The 21,414-nt window shown below is 46.8% G+C and overlaps 1 protein-coding gene and 1 long non-coding RNA gene across 2 annotated transcripts; one reads left to right on the forward strand and one right to left on the reverse strand.

Moving 5' to 3' along the window:
• Positions 1-885: 885 nt before the first annotated feature.
• TNFRSF13B (TNF receptor superfamily member 13B) lies at positions 886-9,531 on the forward strand. Its single transcript, XM_004381146.2, has 4 exons — positions 886-1,326; positions 2,673-2,924; positions 8,067-8,252; positions 8,850-9,531. The coding sequence occupies exons 1-4, from the start codon at positions 1,113-1,115 to the stop codon at positions 9,098-9,100; spliced, it is 903 nt and encodes a 300-aa protein (XP_004381203.1). The 5' UTR covers positions 886-1,112; the 3' UTR covers positions 9,101-9,531.
• A 1,494-nt stretch (positions 9,532-11,025) lies between these two features.
• LOC111821377 (uncharacterized) lies at positions 11,026-18,368 on the reverse strand. The gene is made up of 2 exons (XR_002824808.1): positions 17,098-18,368; positions 11,026-13,958 (listed from the first exon to the last, which is right to left on the reverse strand). It is a non-coding gene; the product is annotated as an uncharacterized LOC111821377 (long non-coding RNA).
• Positions 18,369-21,414: the final 3,046 nt, after the last annotated feature.

Consider the following 21,414-nt stretch of genomic DNA (forward strand, 5'->3'; position numbering starts at 1 on the left):
ATAGCCTAGCCCCGTCCCCCCCCCCACCTTCAAAGATACTTGGTGCCTCCAATTCCAAAGACTTTCTGGGGTTCTTGGCTTCCTCCCTTGTGTATGCATCAAAGTAGAGAAATCCTAAGCTGAAGTCATTTACCTCAGTCCATCTGCCTTCTGTGAATCCTCTGCTGTAGTCACTGCTCCCATTTTCTTTATCCTTGAGGACAAATATCCTTCACTGTCAGGGAAGTAAAGAGAGCTCCACACTGGCTTCCTTTCAGTTTCTTGAACATATCTATGTGTTTAAGATGCCATATTAAATGGGAAGCCACTTATCTTTTCTTGGCTTACTTTCACTGAAAGAATAAACAAATCCCTTGTGAAACATTTAAATGGAGAAGGTATTGGGGAAGCAAATGTCACTAAATCAGACGGGAAATTATAGAAGAGGTGATGCCTTCATATCATGGGAGACTCACAGCATGACAAGCCCCAAAGGGCCAAGAAAACATCAACATGAATGAATCTAAGATACTTTGGGGAGCAGAAGAAGCCAGATACCAAGTTCAAGAACAGCCAGTGTTAGCCTATGGTGATAGAAGTCAGAATAGTGGGATGCAGCAATAAACAAAAAAGTAGACACCACCCCTGCCCGCAGGATGCTTACAGTTATTGGGGGAGATAGTATCAAATAATCACACACATAGAAGTAAAATAAGGACAGGGACCAGTAAAAGGCATTATTGATGTGTAGGAGAGGGGTCATGTCCTCATCTGAGGAAGAGTCAGAAAGGCTTCCCTGTAGAAGTGAAGCTTAAACTGAAACCTAAAGGATGAGGTGGAATTAACCAGCTGAAAAGGAAGAGCATTTTATGCAAAGGGAACAGTATGTGCAAAGTCCCTGGGGTGGGAGAAGGTGTGACACATTAAGGAGGGCAGAGAGCAGGGACAAGTAGGGCATGAGCTGATGTGAGAGAGGGGCCTCATTTAATCCTCACAACAACCATTTCACAGATGGGAAAACTGAGGGTCAGAGAGGGGAGGCAGTCACATCAGGTCACCCAGTAAGTGCAGCTGGGGTTGGAATCTGGCTTTGCTTGGCTTCCCCTCTGCTCACTGAGACAGAGAGTTGGCATATGAGCTGGACAGGCCACAAACAAGAGGCTGGTTACAGCTGCCCATCAGCTGCCCTCGCAGCTTCCTGTCTCTCAGCCCCACAGGGTTCATGGACGGGGGTAGCCATGAGGTCCTGCCCCGAAGAGCACTACTGGGATCCCCTATTGATGGTCTGCGTCTCCTGCAAACCCATCTGCAGCCGTCGGAGCCAACGCATCTGTGCAACCTTCTGCAGTGAGTTCCAGGATCTGAGCTCAGGGGATGGGATGGCTCCACTGCAGTAGGGTGGCTGCGGAGGGGTGTGAACGAAGATGTACAATGTGGCACCTTTTTACTCCTCCATCTTTCTGCTCTGGCCACACTGGCCTCCTTTCAGTTTCTTGAACATGATGCACTTTCCTGCCTCAGGGCATTTGCACATGCTGATCCCTCTGCCTGCAATGCATTTCAACATTCTTCTTTCTTTGGCTCCCTCCTACCTCCTACCTCAGGTCTCAGCCCAAATGTTTCTTCTTTGCAGAGGTCTTATTTGACTGCCCAATTCAGCCTTCCTTGTTCATGCTCTAAATTTTTATTTTCTTTTGAAATGTTTTATTATAGAAATGATCAAACATACCCAAGCATAGACAGAATAGCATGATAAACCCGTGTACCCATCAACAACTGCAAAAAATTTTGCCTTTCCATTCCTCAACCAGTTTTTTTGCTTATGTATTTTAAACAAATCCATTCTATGGATATACCAAGTGGTAGAGCAAGAGACCACCCCAGTTTGTTTGGCTTTGAAGTCTGTACTCGTAACCACTCTCCCACCCTGCCTCTGAGATGTGTCCTTAAAGTCTTATGTTAGTCACATTTTTATAAATAGAATCTTATTTTAATGACAAGGGAAACTTGCCTCATAAAAGTAAAAATATTCTGAGCCTTTTCATAAGGTGAATGATTGTCTCAAATCTATTTCTTTTATGCACTCTTAAGGCAAGCCCCGAAGGACATAGGCTTGGGGTTTAATTTTGCTTGGTTTCTGCTCCTTGCACCTGCCATTCTTATTTAATAATAAGACAGAAGAAATACTATTAATGTGAACTTCCCCACTTGCCTTTCAGCCCCTTCCTCAAAGTTGCCAAAGAGGATTCTGGCTTTTCCTCCACCATTCCTTATATTAATATGAAATATGTTTTTCCTTGATGGGTTTGAAAGATGCAGGTAAAGAACTTGAGTGACAATCTAGATACCAATCTAAAAAGATAACTGGAAAATCTGTATACATTTGGAAACTAAGAAATGCCCTTTTAAATAATCTATAGGTTAAAGAAGAAATAATAAAACAAAAAAAAAATTTGAACTAAAAATGTTTAAAATATTACATATCAAAATGTGTGGGATGCAGTTAAAACAGTACTTAGACAGCAATATATAGCCTTAAGTTTGTATACTGTAAAAGGACTTGAATTACTTTGGAATTGCTTTTGGTAATTAAACTCTGATTTTTTTTTTAAACTTTGATGCCTTTTGAGACCAGACTCATAGCTCCTACAAATCTTTGTCACCCATTAGCATCACCTATTTCTGTCTTCCAGAGTCACTCAGCTGCCGCAAGGAGCCAGGCAGGTACTATGACTATCTTCTGAATGATTGCATCAGCTGTGCCTCCATCTGTGGACAACACCCCAAGCAATGTGCATACTTCTGTGAGAACAAATTCAAGGAACAGAGCCAAGTAAACTTCCCTCCACAGCTCCGAAGGCAGAAGACTGGGGAGGCTGAAGCCAAGCCCAACAACTCAGGAAGCTACCAGGGACCAGAGTCCAGAGGCTCGGAGGCAGTTTCAGGTAAGCTTCCTGAAGGTCTGAGGGTCAGAATGGGTGGGAGGTCAGGCCCTAGTCCTAAATAAGCAGTGGCTGCAAGAAGGACACCCAGAGTTCAGGTACACGGCCAGAAGCCAGGGGGCATCACAGGATATGAACAATGTCGGCAAAATTTCAGAAGTTTATGGGCATGAAGGAAGCAGGAGGAGAAAGGATGGGGGTTGGAGCCTTATAATGGAGGCTCCGAGGAAGAGTGACTTCTCAAAGCACAAGGCAGCAAGTCCCACGCAGAACTAGCCTTGCTGCAGTCCGGGCAGGAGACGGAGCCCATGTCTGCAGAGGATTCAGATTTAAAGTTACAGGCCACAGAGGCTGCCTAAGAATGAGAAGGGAAAGATATTACCAAAAAGTTTATAGTGGAGCTGGCCCTCTGCACATGGTAAATAAGGGTGCCCTGGGGTTGCTGTCTGCGAAGTGCCGAACCATCCTCCTAGCCTACCGCTCTTGGCTCCCCTGCCCTGCTTCTTGGTGACAGAAAGGATGGGAGGGGGAGACCGTGGGATCCTGGAACATTTGAGATGATATCTCCAACGCCCTTGGTCTGTTGGAGAGACAACAGGCTTACAGCTCCCGGGAGGCTGGCTAGTTTCTCTTACCTGTGACTCTCTGCATGATCAAACCATTTCCATTAAGCTAGGCCCCAATACTGAGACACCAAGGGGGAAGGCTCATGTGCCCTGGTACTGGAGGTTACCTGGCCACATGTCCCACTTGGCTAGACTGCAGTCTCCTACTCCTGCCTGCTCTCTCATTGGCCAGTTACTGCTGCATAACAAAGCACCCTAACCCAGGCAGTTTCTTGAATCTGGTGGTTGGCTGGGGCCAGGCAATGTTCACATGTCTTGTCCTCATCCTGGGACCAGTGGGCTGGCCAGTTGTACCCTTCTCATGATAGTGGTGGAGGTGCAGGGTCAGAGTTATGCATGCCCGCCTCATCGGGCAAGTCAGGTCTAAATTAAGGCTGGGGAAACTGGCTCTGGGTCAGGTATCTCTTGCTGCAAAACAAACTGAGCCGAGATGTAATAGTTTCGAACAGCAATCATTTGTTGGAACTCCACAGGTCGGTGGTCTGGGCCCAGTTCAGTGGCAGGGCTCATGTCTGCACCCATGGTGCTGGCTGGACTCGAACCCACATCTTGGTCATTTGCTGGAACGGGTCCCTCATCCTCAAGGAGGCAGCCTGGGCTGGTCTCCGAGGCAGCGGTGTCCCAAGTGGGCAAAAGGGCAGCTGTCAGGCCTCTTGAACCCCAGCCTGGACCCTGTATACATCACCCCCACTGTGTTCTATTACTCAAACAAGTCACAGGGCCAGCAGATTCAAAGGTGGAGATACACTCCACCTCCTGCTGGGAGGACTGGCAAAAAACTTGAGCCTACAAATCTGTGGCCGTTGGTAATCTGCTGCAGCCTCTCATGACAGGAACTGCAAATTCATGGCTGAGGGCATGGATGCTGGCCTGTGTATCCTCTCCCGGTCCACAACATTCAACTCTTCCAATCAACTCGGGACATTCCCCACCTCTCACACAACAGAGTTGCTTCATATCAATATTGTTGTTAGTTGCTGTCGAGCTGGCTCCAACTCATGGCGACCCCATGTACAACAGAACCAAACACTGCCTGGTCCTGCACATATTCACAACTGCTGGTAGGCTTAAGTCCATTGTGGCCACAGTGCATTTTGAGTGCCTTCCAACCTATGGGGCTCATCTTCCAGCACTATGTTTTTGTTGCTGTCAAGTCGATTCCGACTCGTGGTGACCCCATGTGTGCAGAGTAGAACTGCTCCATAGGGTTTTCAAGGCTGTGAGTTTTTTGAAGCAGATCGCCAGGCCTGTCCTCTGAGGAGCCTTGGTGGGTTTGAACCACTGACATGTAGGTTAGTAGTACAGGGCTTAACCATTTTCACTGCTCAGGGACTCCTTCCAGCACTGTATCAAATATTCTGTTGTGATCCATAGGGTTTTTACTGGCCAATTTTCAGAACTAAATTGCCAGGCCTTTCCTCCTAGTCTGTCTTAGTCTGGCAACTCCCCTGAAACCTATCCATTATGGGTGATTCTGCCGGTATCTGAAATACTGGTGGCATAGCTTCCAGCATCACAGTAACACACAAGCCACCACAGTTCGACAAACTGACAGATTAATACTTCCTATTTTACAGATTGAGAAACTAACTCTCAAAAGATGGACTGACTTGCTAAGACCCACACATTGTGGACATGGCTGAGCTGGGATTGGAGCCCAGTCTGTGGGTTCCAAAGCTTATCCACTCTGCCACAGCAAGGCAAACCAGGGCGACATTCACAAGACTAACTCCCTGAGGCTAGCCTGCTGCCACACAGAGACTGGGGGATTCCTCTGTGGGAAACAGACCAGCAAAGTACAAAAATGGCCTAAGATATTGATATCTGAAGGTTTCCAGTGACCTAACAGTGAGGCTCCCCCTCACCATAAGCAGCCCTCTTTTAAGTGTGAACATCCAACCTCTGGCGGAAACAGACAATGCATGGGGCAGAGGTGAGCTAAGGAGAACTGACAGCCAAATGCTGGGCAGGTCATCCCCATGCTGAGAAGACGGCCCCACTTTTGACCATGAGGGCAAGGGGTAGAGAGCCCTGCGCTGAGCAGAGATGGGGCATGGAAGAAGGTGTTCTCTCCAGACCCAGCCCACCTTGTCCCTCTCAGTGTGAGCCAGTGCACCTTCCCAAGGACAGACTTCCCTTGCTACTGAGCTGTAGAGGCTAGGTGATGCTTGGTAACTTACTGGAACTTTCCACTCAGGCCTCTTGCATATTTATAGGTATTGTAATTCTGAGATAGGAGTACATATGAAGAAACAAGGGAGGCCTAAAGAAGTTGAGTAGTGTTCACAGTCGTGTTCAGCCCAGGCAAGTCAGGCTCTACAGGCCTTGCTGCCCCCTTCTCAAGCCCAGCAACACCATGCTGCTCTGCCCCTAAGCTACCAGTTATAGTGCTGCCCAACGGGCCAGCCCAAACCTGGGCTGGAGACAGCAGCAGGCCTGGGAAATCTCACTTTTTTGGTGAGAAATGGCTTTGAAAATAGTAAAAAAAAAACAGCTGGAAGTAAATGATTTTAGTGCTGGGCCAGCCTGAACTCCTAGCAGACAGAGCTAGGAGCAATGCCCCTGCTGGTGGCTCTTGGAACTGCACCTCCAGGGGGCTGTCTCCCGGACAAGAGAGATGCATCCCTTTGGCTGACAATAACTTGTGCCTGTGCCCTTTACTCCCTGAGACCAGCAGGCAGTGAGCTGATTGTACCAGATAACTACTAACTCCAGGATCTCAGGCGCACATGTCAGGGCAAAGGGGAAGCCTTCTGCCTCTCTGCCCTGGGTAGTATGCTGGTCCCCAGACTGAAGCACCTGTGTCAGTTGGTCAGACCTGACTCCCAGCTGCAGTCCTGCCACTGGGAACAGTGTGACTTTGAGACTCAGTTTCGTCAACTCAAAATAGCGTTTAAAACAGTGAAGCCACTTTGGAAAAGAGTCTGGCGGTTCCTCAAAAAGTTAAACACAGAGTTAGCATATAATCCAGCAATTCCACTCCTAGCTATATACTCAGGGGATTGCAAAAACTTGACATGAATGTTCATAGCAGACTATTCATAATAGTAAAAAAGCATAAACAATCCAAATGTCCACCAACTCATGTTGGATAAGCAAAGTATGTTCTATCCATACAATGGAATATTATCCAGCTATAAAAGTTCTGATACATACAACATGGATGAACCTTGAAAACATTATGCTAAGTGAAAGAAGGCAGTCACAAAGACCACATATTATATAACGTCATTTATATGAAATGTCCAGAATAGGTAAATCTATAGAGACAGGAAGTAGAATAACAGTTGCCAGGGGTAGGGGGAGAGAAGACTGAGGAGTGACTGCTAACAGAAACAGGGTTTCCTTTTGGGGTGATGAAAATGTTCTGGAATTAAATAGTGGTCACAGTTGCACAACCTTGTGAATATACTAAAAACCACTAAATTGTACACTTTAAAATGGTGATTTTTGTATATGAATTATATCTCAATTTAAAAAATGGGGTAATCAATCTTCCTTCACAGACCCAGGAGGATTAAGGGAGATAATGTACAGAAAATGCCTCACATATAGTGGAAAAGCTTGGAATGAGGCAAAATTTCAAGGGGAGAGCTTTGGTCCTGGGCTTACTCTCCCTCTGACATCAAAACAGGGAGGTCTGAGTCACTTAGAAGTAGAGAGACCACATGCCCCAACTCCCTAGGGCAGTCCTAGTCCATACCTGTCATACCAGACTAATTAGTAATCGTGCCCCATTTCACTCTCAAGACTATCCAGATTGGGACAATAAAGTCCACCAAGAAGGCCTCTCCTTTGAGGAAGAGCCTATTTCAGGGAAGACAGAGGCAACCTCCTGAGCTATCATCCATCCATCCATCCACCCACCCACCCATCCATCTCTGGTCCTGCCATAATCTATATCCTCATATCAAGTGGAGACAATGAAAAGGGCCAACTCAAGGATGTTTCCTCCAGCCTTGAGGCCTCGGAAGAAGTTGCCACTGACATTATGTGTTGGGGGTCAATTTCCTCCAGGGTCCAGAGAGTGTGTCAGTCAACCAAGCTTCAGGGTCCAGAAGGCCTACAGCAGACCAGGGGGCTGGGGACTAAGCTCTCCACAGGCCCAGCAACCACACAGCTGGGTGGGGATGGCCCTGTGGGTTGCATGTGGATTGTGTCTAGGCTGTGTGTGGATTGTCAGTTTCATGTGGACTTGTGTTAACTGTATAGGTTGCATGTGGATTTCATGTGGTTGCATGTGGATTGTGCAGGTTGCATGTGTGTTGCATATGGATTATATGTGGGTTGTATGGGGGTTGCATGTGGATTTGTGTGGGTTGCATGTGGACTGAGTTGCATGTGGATTGTGAGTTGCACGTGGATCATATGAGGGTTGCATGTGGGTGTGGATTTAACGTGGATTGAATGGACCTAATAAGGAGAAAGACCATAGAGTTGGAGGCTGCTGGCCTAAGAAGAAAAAGGCCCTACGGAGAAATAGCTCCTCCTGAGCTCTGGGTGTCCCCCTGTCTTGCAGCACCCCAAGGGCTGAAGCTGAGTGGGGGCCAGCTGGCCCTGGTCTACACTACGCTAGGCCTCTGTTTGTGTGCCGTTGTCTGCTGCTTCCTTGTGGCCATGGCCTGCTTCCTCAAGAGGAGAGGGGGCCAGTGCTCTTGCCAGCTACCCCACGAGCCAAGCCACACTCAGGCCGAATCCTCCCAGGGTGAGTCCTCCCCCATTCTCACTGCGTGTCACAAGCACGGAGCAACCCCTTTGTCTTGTCATTGCCCTGGTTCTAAGTGGTTGGCATTTTGCCAAATCATCCTTTGAAAGGCTTGAGCACATCCCTGCAGTATTTCTTCTCTCCAGGAAAAGTCAGGTTTAAACACATACGTAGGCAGGCAGAGAGGGACGTAGAGCCTGACGAAAGGATATGCAGGGGCCAGCCATCTGGAAAAGTCCCAGTAAACAGGGGAGCTGGTTGTCCCCAGTGGTGTTGACTGTTTGGGGGTGCAGGCTGCACGACACTCAGAAGGGAAGTCAGAGTTGAGCCTTAGTGGGCTCTGCTCTGCTGGGCGGTTGCTCTGTAGCTCCTGAGCCTGAGGAGATGCCTGAAGTCCTGGGGTGGATGGGGCTGGGCTGGCTGGAGGACCGGGCAGGGTTTAGGGGTGGGAGACAGTGATGATTTACCAGTTTGCATAAGTATTTCCTTTTCATCACAACCTGTGCTCGTACCAGTGTGTACCTGCTGATGTTGCTTGGGGTGCAGGAATGAGGAGGAGGATAAGGCCGGGCCAACACCTCTCCACCCCTTTCTCAGATCACTTGATGGAAGTTGGAAGCGTTGGGGCCGGGACGCCAGAGCCGGTGGAAACTTGCAGCTTTTGCTTCCCAGAGCAGAGGGCACCCACCGAGGAGAGCGTGGGGGGCCACAGGGGACAGGGCCTGGCCCCCACGGAGAGGTGGCAGCCCCTTCCTGGGACCACATCTGTGCAGCCTTCCTCCAGCGACGAGGACAGCGGCCTCAAGATCATATGTGCTCCCTCCCAGGAAAGGGGTCCCACCACATAGAGCTCAGAGAGAGACAGACAGAAACATAGAGAGAGGGAGATGTCAGAGCAGGAGGCTACTTCACTCTCTTGACCCCGGTTCTCTATGTAAACTGTCGCTCACAAATACCTAAAAATAAAGTCATCTTCGCCTGCTGGTCATGCCCCAAGAACCCCTGCAGAAATAATGCCCCTGGTGGCTGCAGCTCCTCACACTTGGTCTTGGCTGTGTCCTTACATGGCCCTCACATTTGCCCTCCTGGGACTGACCCACAGCAAAAGCACCTTGTTTCATGCACACCTGCAGTTTCAAAGGTCCCACTGGGCTCATGGGAAGTTTATCAACTTGTGCTGGGTTGTGAGCAGCTAGGTACAAGTAACGGTGGGTCTTTCCTTCTCTCTTTCCCTGAAGAGGGAAAGAAAATAAAGAGAAGACTTAAGAAGGGCATGGCATAGCGTACATGGGAGGCAAATACCAGCAGGATGGGAGGCTGGGGCTATCCACATCTCTTTTAAAAACAGATTCCCTCCTTGAGACTTCATCGAGGGTGTGAAGCACAGTGTGTGTGTGGGAGGGGAGGGGGGCCTGGAGTGGACAGGAAGGCGGGCAGCTCAAGTTCAATCGGACAAGCTACCCTCAAAGGATGACTGATATTTCCCGGGAATACAGCAAGAGAGGGTTTTCATTTACATTCTACCTTTTGCCATATCTAGCCACCAAACTGCTCTAGTATTAATATTTTTTTTAAATTGACTTACATTTTAAATATACCTACTTTAATCTCATGCTAAATGTTATAGATTCTGAATGGTACACTAAGCAATGCTGCTGTTGTTAGGTGCTGGCAAGTTGGTTCTGACTCACAGCGGCCCTATGTACAAAAGAACAAAATACTACCTGGCCCTGTGCCATCCTCACAATTGTTGCTATGTTTAAGCCCATTGTTGTAGCCACTGTGTCAATTCTCATCGAGGGTCGTCTTCTTTTTCGCTGACCCTCTACTTTACAAGCCTGATGTCCTTTTCCAGGGACTGGTCCCTCCTGGTAACATGTCCAAGGAGCACTCTGGCTGTACTTCTTCCAAGACAGACTAGTTCGTTCTTCTGGTAGTCCATGGTATATTTGGTATTCTTCATCAACACCATAATTCAAAGTCATCAGTCCTTCTTTGGACTTCTGTATTCAATGTCCAGCTTTCAACACTAAGCAATAATATCTGAATATTCACACATTTTAGAGGTTACCTATATATTTATTAGCATTTATATTTATATTAGCATTAAGCCTATATTTTCAGTAGCACTTAAACCTTAAAATACATACGCTTAGAAGCACTTATACATTAAGATAAATATGTGATTATGTAAATTAAAATTATTCATGCCACCTGAAATTATCTTGCATACCTACATATACCAGAAATTCACATTAACACACTTTGGAAGCTGTAGACAGGGAACCTGATGCTCCATCCAATACTCCCATCTTTTCACCAGCCACAAGCTATCAGGCCCTCTGCAAGGGCATCTCTACCCCATTGCTGTCTCCAGGCAAGTAGGCATCTAGAAAGTACCTGTCCAAGACATGTGTCTGACCCATTATACAGTCAGCCCAACATGGCAAATGGTGGCATTTTGGTCAGGTTGTTTTCTCACCACCATGCTTCATGCAAGCAGCGTCCTATCTTATAACATGGTGACATTAAATCCTGTGACAGAGTAGACACTGCAAAGTGACATCACAAGTTGTACAGATGTCCATGCTTTGGATCTATAGTTTTCAAATTCTGCTTATCTGAACCTGAGGGGCTCTGTGCGATGCCAGGGGAAGTCTGGGGTGCTGAGAAAACAGGGTGCAGGGTCCTCTACCCAAACTTCACTCAGATAAAATAATCTTGGTTTTGGGGGGAAGGGTCTGTTTTTAAGTTGACTCTTGTGTAAGTTTAATTTTTTTTTTTTTTTAAAGAAAAGGATCCTGTGCTACAAAGAGAGTTTGAAAATAACTTCTCTAAATACTGTCAGTTTTATCCATGTTCTGTTGGTCCTCCTCCAAAATTCACCCAATTCCAACCATTCATCATAGCCTCTTGAGTCTAAGCTCCCATCATTTCTCACCTGGATGAGGACAACAGCCTCTCCACCGGCCTCTCTGTTGCCACCTTGTCCCCCTACTCCAGGAGGTGGCAAACTTTCCTGTAAAAGGCCAAATAATAAATATTTTAGGCTTTGTGGGCCATAGAGTTTGTGATCGAACTACTCAACAGTTACTCAACTCTGTTGTTGTAGTGGGAAAGCAGCCAAATTGGGATGGCTGTGCTCCAATAAAACTTTATTTTACAAAAAGAGGTGGTGGGCTAGATTTGACCTGTGAGTCATAGTTTGTCAACCCCTGTCCTACTTCATGGCAAGACTGGTCTTTTTATTTATGTATCTTTAAAAAAATTTTACTGGTTGCCCAGGGTTTACAATATGCATCTTTAATTAATCACAGTCAACCCTCAAATATATCCTTCAACAGTATATTTACAACAGTAACCTTACAGCAGTATACTCTCAATTCCACTCTCCCATTTTGTATTGTCATACATTTTACTTCCACGTGCTCTGTAAACTCACAATACATTGCTACTCTTTTTTATTTAGAAAGCTACTATCTTTTAAAGAGATTAAAAATTTAAAAAAAAGAATGTATTTTATATTTACCTTCATTTCCAGGGATCTTCATTTCTTTGTATAAACCCAATTCTATGTCTGGTATCATATTCCTATCTGAAGAACTTCAACTTTCTTATAACGTAGCTCTACTGGTAATGAATTCTCTTTTTTGGTTTGTTTTAATAAAGTCTTTATTTCTCTTTCATTTTTGAAAGATATTCTCTCTCTAGATATAGAATTCTGAGTTCAGTTTTTTCCTTTCAACATTTTAAGGATAGCATTCCATTATCTGCTGGCTTGCATAGTTTCTCACAAGATATCTGTTGTAATTCCTATCTTTGTTCCTCTTTATTCACCTTCAAATTTTCCTCATTACTTTAACTTTTGAGCAGTCTGAGTATGATGTAGCTAGGTGTTTTTTTGGTTTGTTTGTTTGCTTTGTTTTGGTATTTATCCTGTTTGTGGTTCCCTGGGCTTCTTGGATCCGTGGCTTGATGTTTTCATTATTTTTTGAAAATTACTGACCATTATCTCTTCTAATATTTCTTCTACCCTCTGGTGCTCTGTGCTGTTGGGGTATTTTTCACCTTTTTTCCCCCATTTCAGTTTGAGTAATTTCTACTGGCCTTCAAGTTCAGTGCTTCTTTTCTCAGCTGTGTTGCATCTACAATAAGCCATAGAAGGCATTCTTCATCTCTGTTACTGTTTTTTCCCCTAGCTTTTCCATTTGACTCTTCCTTATAGTTTCCATCTCTTCTGAAGTTCCCCATTTGTTCGTGCATGTTTGTGCATGTTTTCCACTAGAGCCTACAACATATTAATCATAATTATTTTAAATTTGCCTAATAGCTTCAATACCTTGAGCATCTGAGTCTGGTTCAGTTGATTTGTCTCTTGACAGTGGGTTGATTTTACTTGCTCTTTTGTGTGTCTTGTAATTTTTTATTGAATGCCAAACATGGGTAGGACAGCAGAGACTGAGGTAAGAATGATTTATGCCTGAAAATGGACATGCCTTTTCTTCTAAGCCATTATTGTGCAGAGTTGAGTCAACCTAGTTAGGAGTTGAGTTGGATTTGAGTGGTTGCTATGGTTACCTTCAATGCACTTGTTGTGTCTCCTGACAACATGTCCAAAGTATGTAAGACATAGTCTCACCATCCTTGCTTCTAAGGAGCATTCTGGTTGTATTTCTTCCAAGACATTCAATGCACTACTGGCTTCAAACTCCCCTAATGTTACCTTGTTTTTAAGGAGGGGGCTGATTTACCAGAGTGTATTTCACAATGTTCCTGCTCCACCCTCAGGTTTACACCTTTCCTGTGTACCTCTCAGAGGTTCTTTCTCCACATTTCCCCCCTCTCTCACATTAGCGGTTACTCAGTGCTTGCTAACCCCGTTTGGAAGGGCAGGGGGTTTTCTGCTACCCTGTTCCAGTCTCAGTCTTAGGCCCTATGTTCCTGGGTCTAGGGAAATGAGGCTTTTCCAGTGATTCTGCCCCTCCGAGTCCAGGACGATTTCCTGCCCTCTGCCTGCAGTAAGAGGAATTTTCTTTTCCTTTCCACCAACTTCGATGGGCCTTTACCTGTATCCTGGGGCCAACAGGGTTTGTTGTCCTTTCCCTAGCAGTTTAAGGCTTTTGTTCCTTAGGGTAGAAGCATCTGGATGGGGCTTTGTGCTATTCCTGCAGCAGTGCCCATCCCTCTTCTGCAAGCCTGCACCACTGAGGGAGGCCTTCTCCCATCTCTCACCCTGTTTTTTTTTTTTTTTAAACTAAGTGTCCATGGCCTTGCTGATACCCTGAATTCAGACTTGTGCCTCCAGAACTATGAGAGAACAGATTTCTTTTGTAAGCCACCCAGTTTCTGGTGATTTGTTACAGCCACACTAGGACACTCATCACTCCTTCTAAACAGCAGACCCACTGCCATTGCTCTACAGTCCGTCACCTGTTCTATGGACCACTTACACAGTCTGACACATTTGTATCCCCATGAGACTGCTCTCTCCATGAGCACAGGCTCAGTCTGCCCTGCCCTAGGTCTGGAGCAGTGTCCCACATGGTGGCTATCATGGTCGTTGAATGAATACCATTCAGACAGGGTGTTCCTCTCTTCTAGCTTTAAAATACTACAAAAACGCAACTTACGTACATTTCCTCTTCCTCTCCTGCCCGACGTTTTAATACACTCACAGCTTACTGGCATCACCTCTGGAAGACGGAGCTGAGAGAAAATAAAACCTTAGAATCATCACGTTAAGAGTTGGGACTTTGCAGGCCATCCATGTTAACCACCCGCTTCCCATTTTGCGGATGAGGAGCCTGGGCTAGAGAGGAGCCCAGCCAGCCCCAGGAAACCCTGTCCACTAGTGTAGAGCCCTGCTAGCACCCTGCCCCATCTCTGCTGAGTGAGGCTGCCAGTCCCAAGTTGCCATCAGGGGTCTCCTGGAGTTGTAATGCGTCTGGACTCATGTTCACACACGTGCTGCACAGAGAGCAGTTATCTCACACTGACATGAGCTCCCACAACTGATAAAGTGGGTAAGGCCGTAGGCAAGACATTTTTCTCTCCATGGAAAGAGAGGATAGCTCCCTTTCTGGGCAGGGTCCTGTGCACAGAGAGCTAGGCCCAGAGAGACACTGGGAGCAGACAGCATCCTGCCCCAGGAACTGTCCAGGTTGGCACTTTAGGTGTGCTGAGTTAAATCTGACCGCAGGGTCTGCATTGGGGTGAGACCGTGCCACACTGAGGTGAGGGTCTTGAATACCAGGAGCACACAGGGTGTGACTTCAGAGTGGACGCTGAACCCCAGGACCGAGACCTCATTTCCCCCACTGTAGGGGTGTTGCTTGTAGAGGGCTCACAGCTGAGACCTTTGCCAGGACCTCCTCTGTAAGATGACAGAGCAGCCTCACCCGAGATCACACCCCTTCACTGAGGTCATGGCCTTGCCCAAGGTCACACCCTTCCCAGGGTGACCTGCATCCAGGGATGGAGCTCTGTGGGAGCTGAAAGTCCTGGTCACTTTGCTCCAACTCAGAACATCTCTGAGGAGCCGCCTCGGTGTCAGAGTTCCTGCAGGGTCGGCAAGGCCTTTTGTCGTGGCTGTGTCACTTCCCAACCTCTCCCACTGCTTCACCTTGCTGCCCTCACAGGTGCTGACCATAAGCTATCCCCCAAACCCTTATGCATGCTAACCCATGTCACCAAGTCTTCAAGGATACAGCCAGTCACATTCATCAGATGCTCAAGTCCCAGATGGCAATCTTTTGGCAATGAGCTGAACGGTGGCTTGGATGGGGACTTTTCTAATCACCCACCCCATTTCTAGATAGCTTTCTTTGGAGAAAGTTCTTCTTTAGAATATTTACAGAGATTATCTACTTTTCTGTGACTCCTTCCCACTAGTTCTCCTTCTCAGAGCCACACAGAACTAAGGTTTATCCTTCCTTCATGTGCTGACCTCTATCAAGAGATTCAACATGTCTTCAAATAAACAGCTCCAGTTCCTCCACCATGCCTGGTGCTGCCATCTTGCCAGCTAATTTTGACATCACCAATGCCCATGGTGTCTTTCATCTCTGCACTGCTGTGCTCCAGCCACACTGGCCTTCCAGCAGTCACAGGGCCCCTGCTGTCCTGCAGCATTTGCCTGTGCTGTTCCCTCTTAGTGCTCTCAACCACCACCACCTTCAACTGTTCAATGCCACTTCCCAATCAAGATACATAACATTTCTATCACTCCTAAACGTTCTCTCATGTTCTTTCCCAGTGATACCCCACCCAAACTAACTGGTTTTATTCCTATCATCAAGAATTAGTTCTGTTTAACCTTGAACTTTATTTAAATGGAGAATGTTGCATATATTCTTTTGTTTCTGGTTTCTTTCATTCAACACGTTTCAGGGGTTTATCCGTGTTGTTCCATACATCAGCAGTTTGTGTTTTTACTGCTGAGTAGTGAAAACCCTATGGGGCAGTTCTACTCTGCAACACGTGGGGTTGCCATGAGTTGGACTCCACTTGATGGCAACTGGTTTTGATTTTAATGTTCTGTTATATGGATATACGACAATTCGCTTGTCCATTCTCCTGCTGATAGACACTGGGTTGCTTTTGGTTTGCATGAACATTCTCACACGGGTCTTTTTGGAGACATGTTTTCTTATCTAGGAGTAGCAGCCAGAAGCCTGATGTAATGCCAGTGAAGTCATGACCTCACTTAACTCTCCAGACTTAAAGTCAACTCACAGACTCAGAGCCCCTTTCAGGTCCCATTATGAAGGACTGCTACAAGTACAGACCACAGATTGTCCCCCAAGAGACCTGTGGCCATTTACCAGAGTGGCTGTGCCCTAGGGAACAGGAAAATGCCCAGATCTCTAGGCATGATGAGACACTAACTGAACAGATGCAGCTCCCTGGGACCCACCAATCAAACCAGGGCTGTGGTGGTCAGGTCATTACTGGAGTCTTAGCTCAAGTACAACTTACAGTGGGCTCAGCTGATCCACAGGCCCACCTTGTGGTTACTTCCCCAGTTCCTGCATGTGGCGCAGGATCCCCACATTAACTCTTTGATCAATTTGCATGAGGGCTATTATGGTAGGAAGAGCTGTATAGAAGCAGCCCCTGGAATTTTACTTCCCTACAAAGATTGTAAATCATAAGCAATATTGTATTCCTGGGGGATTTCAGAGATCAATGTCCCCACTGGAGACTTGACAGGAGCAGCAGTGATAGTATCTGTCACTTCCCCTTTTAACTCACTTGTCTGGCCTGTGCAGAAGTCAATGGATTTTAGAGAATGATTATGGACTACTGAAGAGTTAATTAGGTGATGGCTCAAACTGCAGCTGCTGTCAGAGATAGAGTATCTTTACTGGATCAAATCAACATGGCCTCGGACACTAAGTATGCATCTACTCAACCGGCTAACGCCTTTTTTCCAAACCAATTTGTGTTGTTGTTAACTGCCCTCAAGTCAGCCCCCGACTCATAGCAACCCTATGCACAACAGAACAAAACACTACTCGGTTCTGTGCCACCCCCACGATCAGTTGTGGATTGGAGTGTTGTAATTCATAGGGTTTTCACTGGCTGATTTTTGGAAGCGGATCACCAGGCCTTTCTTCCTAGTCCATCTTAAGTCTAGAAGCTCTGCTAAAACCTGTTTAGCATCATAACAACATGCAAGCCTCCAATGACGACAGGTGGTGGCTGTGCATGAAGTGCGCTGGCCGGGAAACAAACCCACATGGAAGGGGAGAATTCTACCACTGAACCACACTATCTCATACCAATCTGTAAGGACTACAAAATGCAGCTTGCTATTACCTGGCAGGGCCAACAGGATACCTACCTGGTAGAACATCAGAGCTGCATCCATTCTCCTGCTCTCTGCTGTACAGTCCACAGACATATTGACCATCTTAACACCCCATAAACATCACTCTGGTTCACTACATTGGTGACATTTTGTGGACTGGATCTGATAAGCAGGAAGTAGCAAATATTATAGATGCTTCAGTAAAACATAACTAGAGAGTGAGCAATAACCTCCCCAAAACAGGGGTTCGCAACTTGGTGAATTCTGGGGGTTCAGTGGTCTGGAGCATGTCAAGATATCTCCTCCAAGGGATCTCCCCTCCAAGCTGCTGCACCTAGTAAAAAAGGTAGGTAAATGAAAATTGCTTGGCAGGCTTTTTCGGATTTTGGAGACAACATAACCACATTTGAGTTCTTTCTACACATCTGAAGGCATCATATGGCTGCCAGTGTCAAGTGGAACCAGAGCAAGTTCAGGCTGTCTGCCACACATGCTGCTCCACCACTTGAATCTTATGATCCAGAAGATCCAATGGAACTTGAAACATCCGTGGCAAATAAGGATTCTTTACGGAGACCCTAGCAAGGACCAACAGAAGAGTCACCGTGCAGATCTCCAGGATTTGGAAGCAAATCTGAGCCATGTTCTTTTTCTAGAGATATTCTCCTTTTGAGAATCAGCTTCTCCTTTTTCCTAGGACAGACTCCATGCCTAATCATTCCATGATAAGACAGGCATTGTCTGACCCACCTCACCATAAGGTTGGGCGTGTGTGCAGCAGCCATCTATCATCAAGTGGAAATGGCAGGTAAGAGACTGAACATGGGCAGGAGGTAGAGTTGCATAAACAGGGGGTCAGATTCCTTCAACATCGACACCTGTTGCATTGCTGCCTCTCTAGAGTCAGGCCCAGGGCCTCCTTGTGTTCCTTATGGCCAAATGACTGAGGAAGAAAAAGCCAAGTCTAGCTCACAGATGCTGGAACCACCTGAAAGTGGACAGAGCTGCAACTCTTCATCCTGTGCAGTGACAGATCTGAAGGGCAGTGAAGAAAAACCTGGCGAGTAGATCTTCAAACTGTAATACATCTGGTCACCCATCCTGTCTAGAATGAGATATGGCCCAAAGTATTGATCTATACTGATTTATAGGGAGTTGCTCACAGCTTGGCTGGGTGGTCAAAAACTTGGAAAAAACCAAAACCTGCTGCCGTTGAGTCGATTCTGACTTACAGCGATCCTACAGAACAGAGTAGAACTGCCTCATAGGGTTCCTATTACAGATTGAATTGTGTCCCCCAAAAATGTGTTATCAACTTGGCTAGGCCACGATTCCCAGTATTGTGTTATAGTCCACCATTTTATCATCTGATGTGATTTTCCCATGTGTTGTAAATTCTACTTATATGTTAATGAGGCAGGATTAGAGGCAGTTATGTTAATGAGGCAGGACTCAAAAGATTAGGTTGTATTTTGAGTCAGTATCTTTTGAGATATAAAAGACAGAAGTCAGCAAAGGACAGGGGACCTCATACCACCAAGAAAGTAGTACCAGGAGCAGAGCATGTCCTTTGGACCCGGGGTCCCTGAACTGAGAAGCTCCTAGACCAGGAGAAAGACTGATGACAAGGACCTTTCTCCAGAGATGACAGAGAGAGAATGCTTTCCCTCCGAGCTGATGTCCTGTATTTGGACTTCTAGCCTACTAGACTGTGAGAAAATAGACTTTTGTTTGTTGAAGCCAGCCACTGTGGTATTTCTGTTATAGTAGCACTAGACAACTAAGACAGTTTCCAAGGAGCAGTTGGTGGATTCAAACTGCCACGCTTTTGGTTAGCAGCCTGAGCTCTTAACCACTGCTCCACCAGGGCCCCCTTAACTTGAAAGGAGTATGGTTAAAAAGCAGGTGATGTCTAGGAGGGGGATGAACCCTCAAAGGGTGAGACTGGGAAGGTGTCCAGTGAAAGCCTACCAGAGCCCACCCAGAAGAGGCTTGACAACCAGAAGGACAGCATGGACTGCCTTGTGGATACTGTCTTGTCCAGGCTCCAGGCTTTCTCAACAGGCCCCGGGTAAAGCAGCCGCTGTGACAGGGACAGAGCATGGAACATGCTCTGTATCACTGGCCTGCCCTGACCAAGGCTAACAATGCTACTGGTACCTAATTTGCCAGCAGCAAAGACACACTGATCCCTGAAGTGGCATCGCCTCCAACGGAGATGGCCAGCTACCAGAGCCCTACATGGGGCCTCTCACACATAGTGGCAGATTCATCTCCACTGGAGTAAACCCTATCAGGGAGTGGATTTGCCTGCCCTGCCACCCACCATCCCACATTCCACATAGCAATGCTTCCACCAGGAACCCCAATTCACACCACAGGGCGTACAACAACAGGCTCCCATCCATGGAATTAACTGTACTACATACTTGTAAAATAGGAGAAGTAACAGTAGTATCTAAACGTAACTTCAGGAGAGATAATGACCAGGATCAACCCAAAGCTAATTCCTATGAGGTGGAGGTCAGGCATACTTTCACCCTCCAACGTTTTTACCAATTTTGACACCAGCAGTCTCTCCCATGGCACTCTCTACTTGTTTTCTGAGTTCAACAATCCGTTAAAATGGCTACACAGAACTCACAAATCATACTTACAGTTAAGTGGTTTATTAAAGAACAGGGTACAACTCAAGATCAGGATAAACAGGCTACAACTCAGGATCAGGATCAGGAAGCACATAGGCCAAGTCTCCCTTCTACAGTGCAGGACAGCTCTCTCAGCTCCTCTTGGCTGTGCAGGGCTCCTCTCGGCCCTGACGACAGATTCCTCTTGGCCCTGCCGTCTGTCACCACCAACTCGGCCACAGGGCCCTTTCCAGGCCCACTGCTGTCTTCAGTATTACAGTTCTTTTAGAAGGTTCCTTACCTCTTTTCTCTCTGCTTCTTTTCTTCCTTTTGCTTCTTCCTGCTTGTCTGTCTCTCTGAAAACCTCTATGGGGGTGGCTGCTTATATCTACAAATTCAGCATCAATTTCAAGGCACAGCCCCTCCCAGTGGGGACCACAAACTGACCAATCCCTCGGTAGCCACAGATACTTCATTTGCATAGTCTACTGACCAATCCCTGCAAGGTGCATACCAATTACAGGGCGGGCTGCAGCCCAGGGCCAGGCAAAAAGTATCAAACCACAACTTGTTTACAGCTTACTCAGGAAATGCCAATCCACCTGGACAAAAGTAACAAACCCTTTAGGGTAGAAAACTAGAGCAAAGGTAATACCTCAGGGTTTAGGGGGAAAATCTCTCAAACTGTTTTCCAAAAAAACTAAGGCAAAAGGCCACATAAAGGAACTCATGTCACCACAATACCCCACCACCCGGAGGCACCTAAGCTACCTGAAAGTTGACAGCTTTCTGAAGAGTTGGTTAGGGCACCACTTGGGTGACTGAGACAGGCAGGGATGGAGTTCTCTTGAGGATGGTTGTTATGCTTCTAACTAGAAATGGTTATATGGTGCTGACTCCTCCCAGGACCAGACACATGGTCTTAGAATCAAGGGTGGAAATGGAATTGCCTTGTTTCTATATTATATCTAATAATCCACTCGTAATTTTTTTTTTTTATTCCTCTCCTGGCAAATTTGAACTTTGCTTCTTTACAGATCTTAGTTTACAGTGGAGGAAGCTTCCCCAGGCGACACATGGTTCCAATTTACTTGAAGCTGCAGAAAGCCATCTGGTCATTCTGGACTCCTCATGCTACTGAACCAACAGGCAAAAAAAAAAGTGTTACTCTGATCCTGATTACCTAGGGGAGCCTGGGATGCTGCTATGCAATGGGGACAAGGAGGCCTGTCTGGAACCCTCAGGGGGTCCCTCTGTACTTCCATGTGACAAAGTTAATGGAAACTGCAGTTTCCAAACGCTGGGGGGTGGGGTGAGCACTCAGACTCTTCAAGAATGAAGGTTGGGGTTACTGCCCTTGGTAAAGTACCCTGACTACCAGGTATGAGGACCCCAGCTGTCCCTGCATGCCGGGTATGGTGACCCCAGCAGTCCCTGCATGCCGGGTGTGGAGACCCCAGCTGTGCTTGCATGCTAGGTGTGGGGAACCCAGCCATCCCAGCATCCCAAGGGTGAGGACCCTGACTGTCTGCTTCCCGGGCATGCTACCCTCCTGCCACAGAAGGAGGGAGACAGGGTAAAAGACGATGACAACATTGGGGTCACGGGAGCTCAGAAGGGCTGAGGGTGCGTGGATGGCCCTCACTTTGATACCAGTATCCAGCCTCTGGTCTCTGCCCCCTCCCTCTGGCTGCTGAGTTAGCGAGAGGAGAATGGCCAGGTC

This window comes from Trichechus manatus, unplaced genomic scaffold, assembly GCF_000243295.1.
Source record: "Trichechus manatus latirostris isolate Lorelei unplaced genomic scaffold, TriManLat1.0 scaffold00080, whole genome shotgun sequence".
Lineage (NCBI taxonomy): Eukaryota > Metazoa > Chordata > Mammalia > Sirenia > Trichechidae > Trichechus > Trichechus manatus.

Bases quoted from the DNA above. Each gene is read 5' to 3' on its own strand.
- TNFRSF13B (XM_004381146.2), top strand. From the start codon at position 1,113: ATGAGCTGGACAGGCCACAAACAAGAGGCTGGTTACAGCTGCCCATCA. The intron at 1,327-2,672 runs GTGAGTTCCAGG...TCTGTCTTCCAG, and splicing joins CATCTGTGCAACCTTCTGCA to AGTCACTCAGCTGCCGCAAG. The intron at 8,253-8,849 runs GTGAGTCCTCCC...CCCCTTTCTCAG, and splicing joins TCAGGCCGAATCCTCCCAGG to ATCACTTGATGGAAGTTGGA.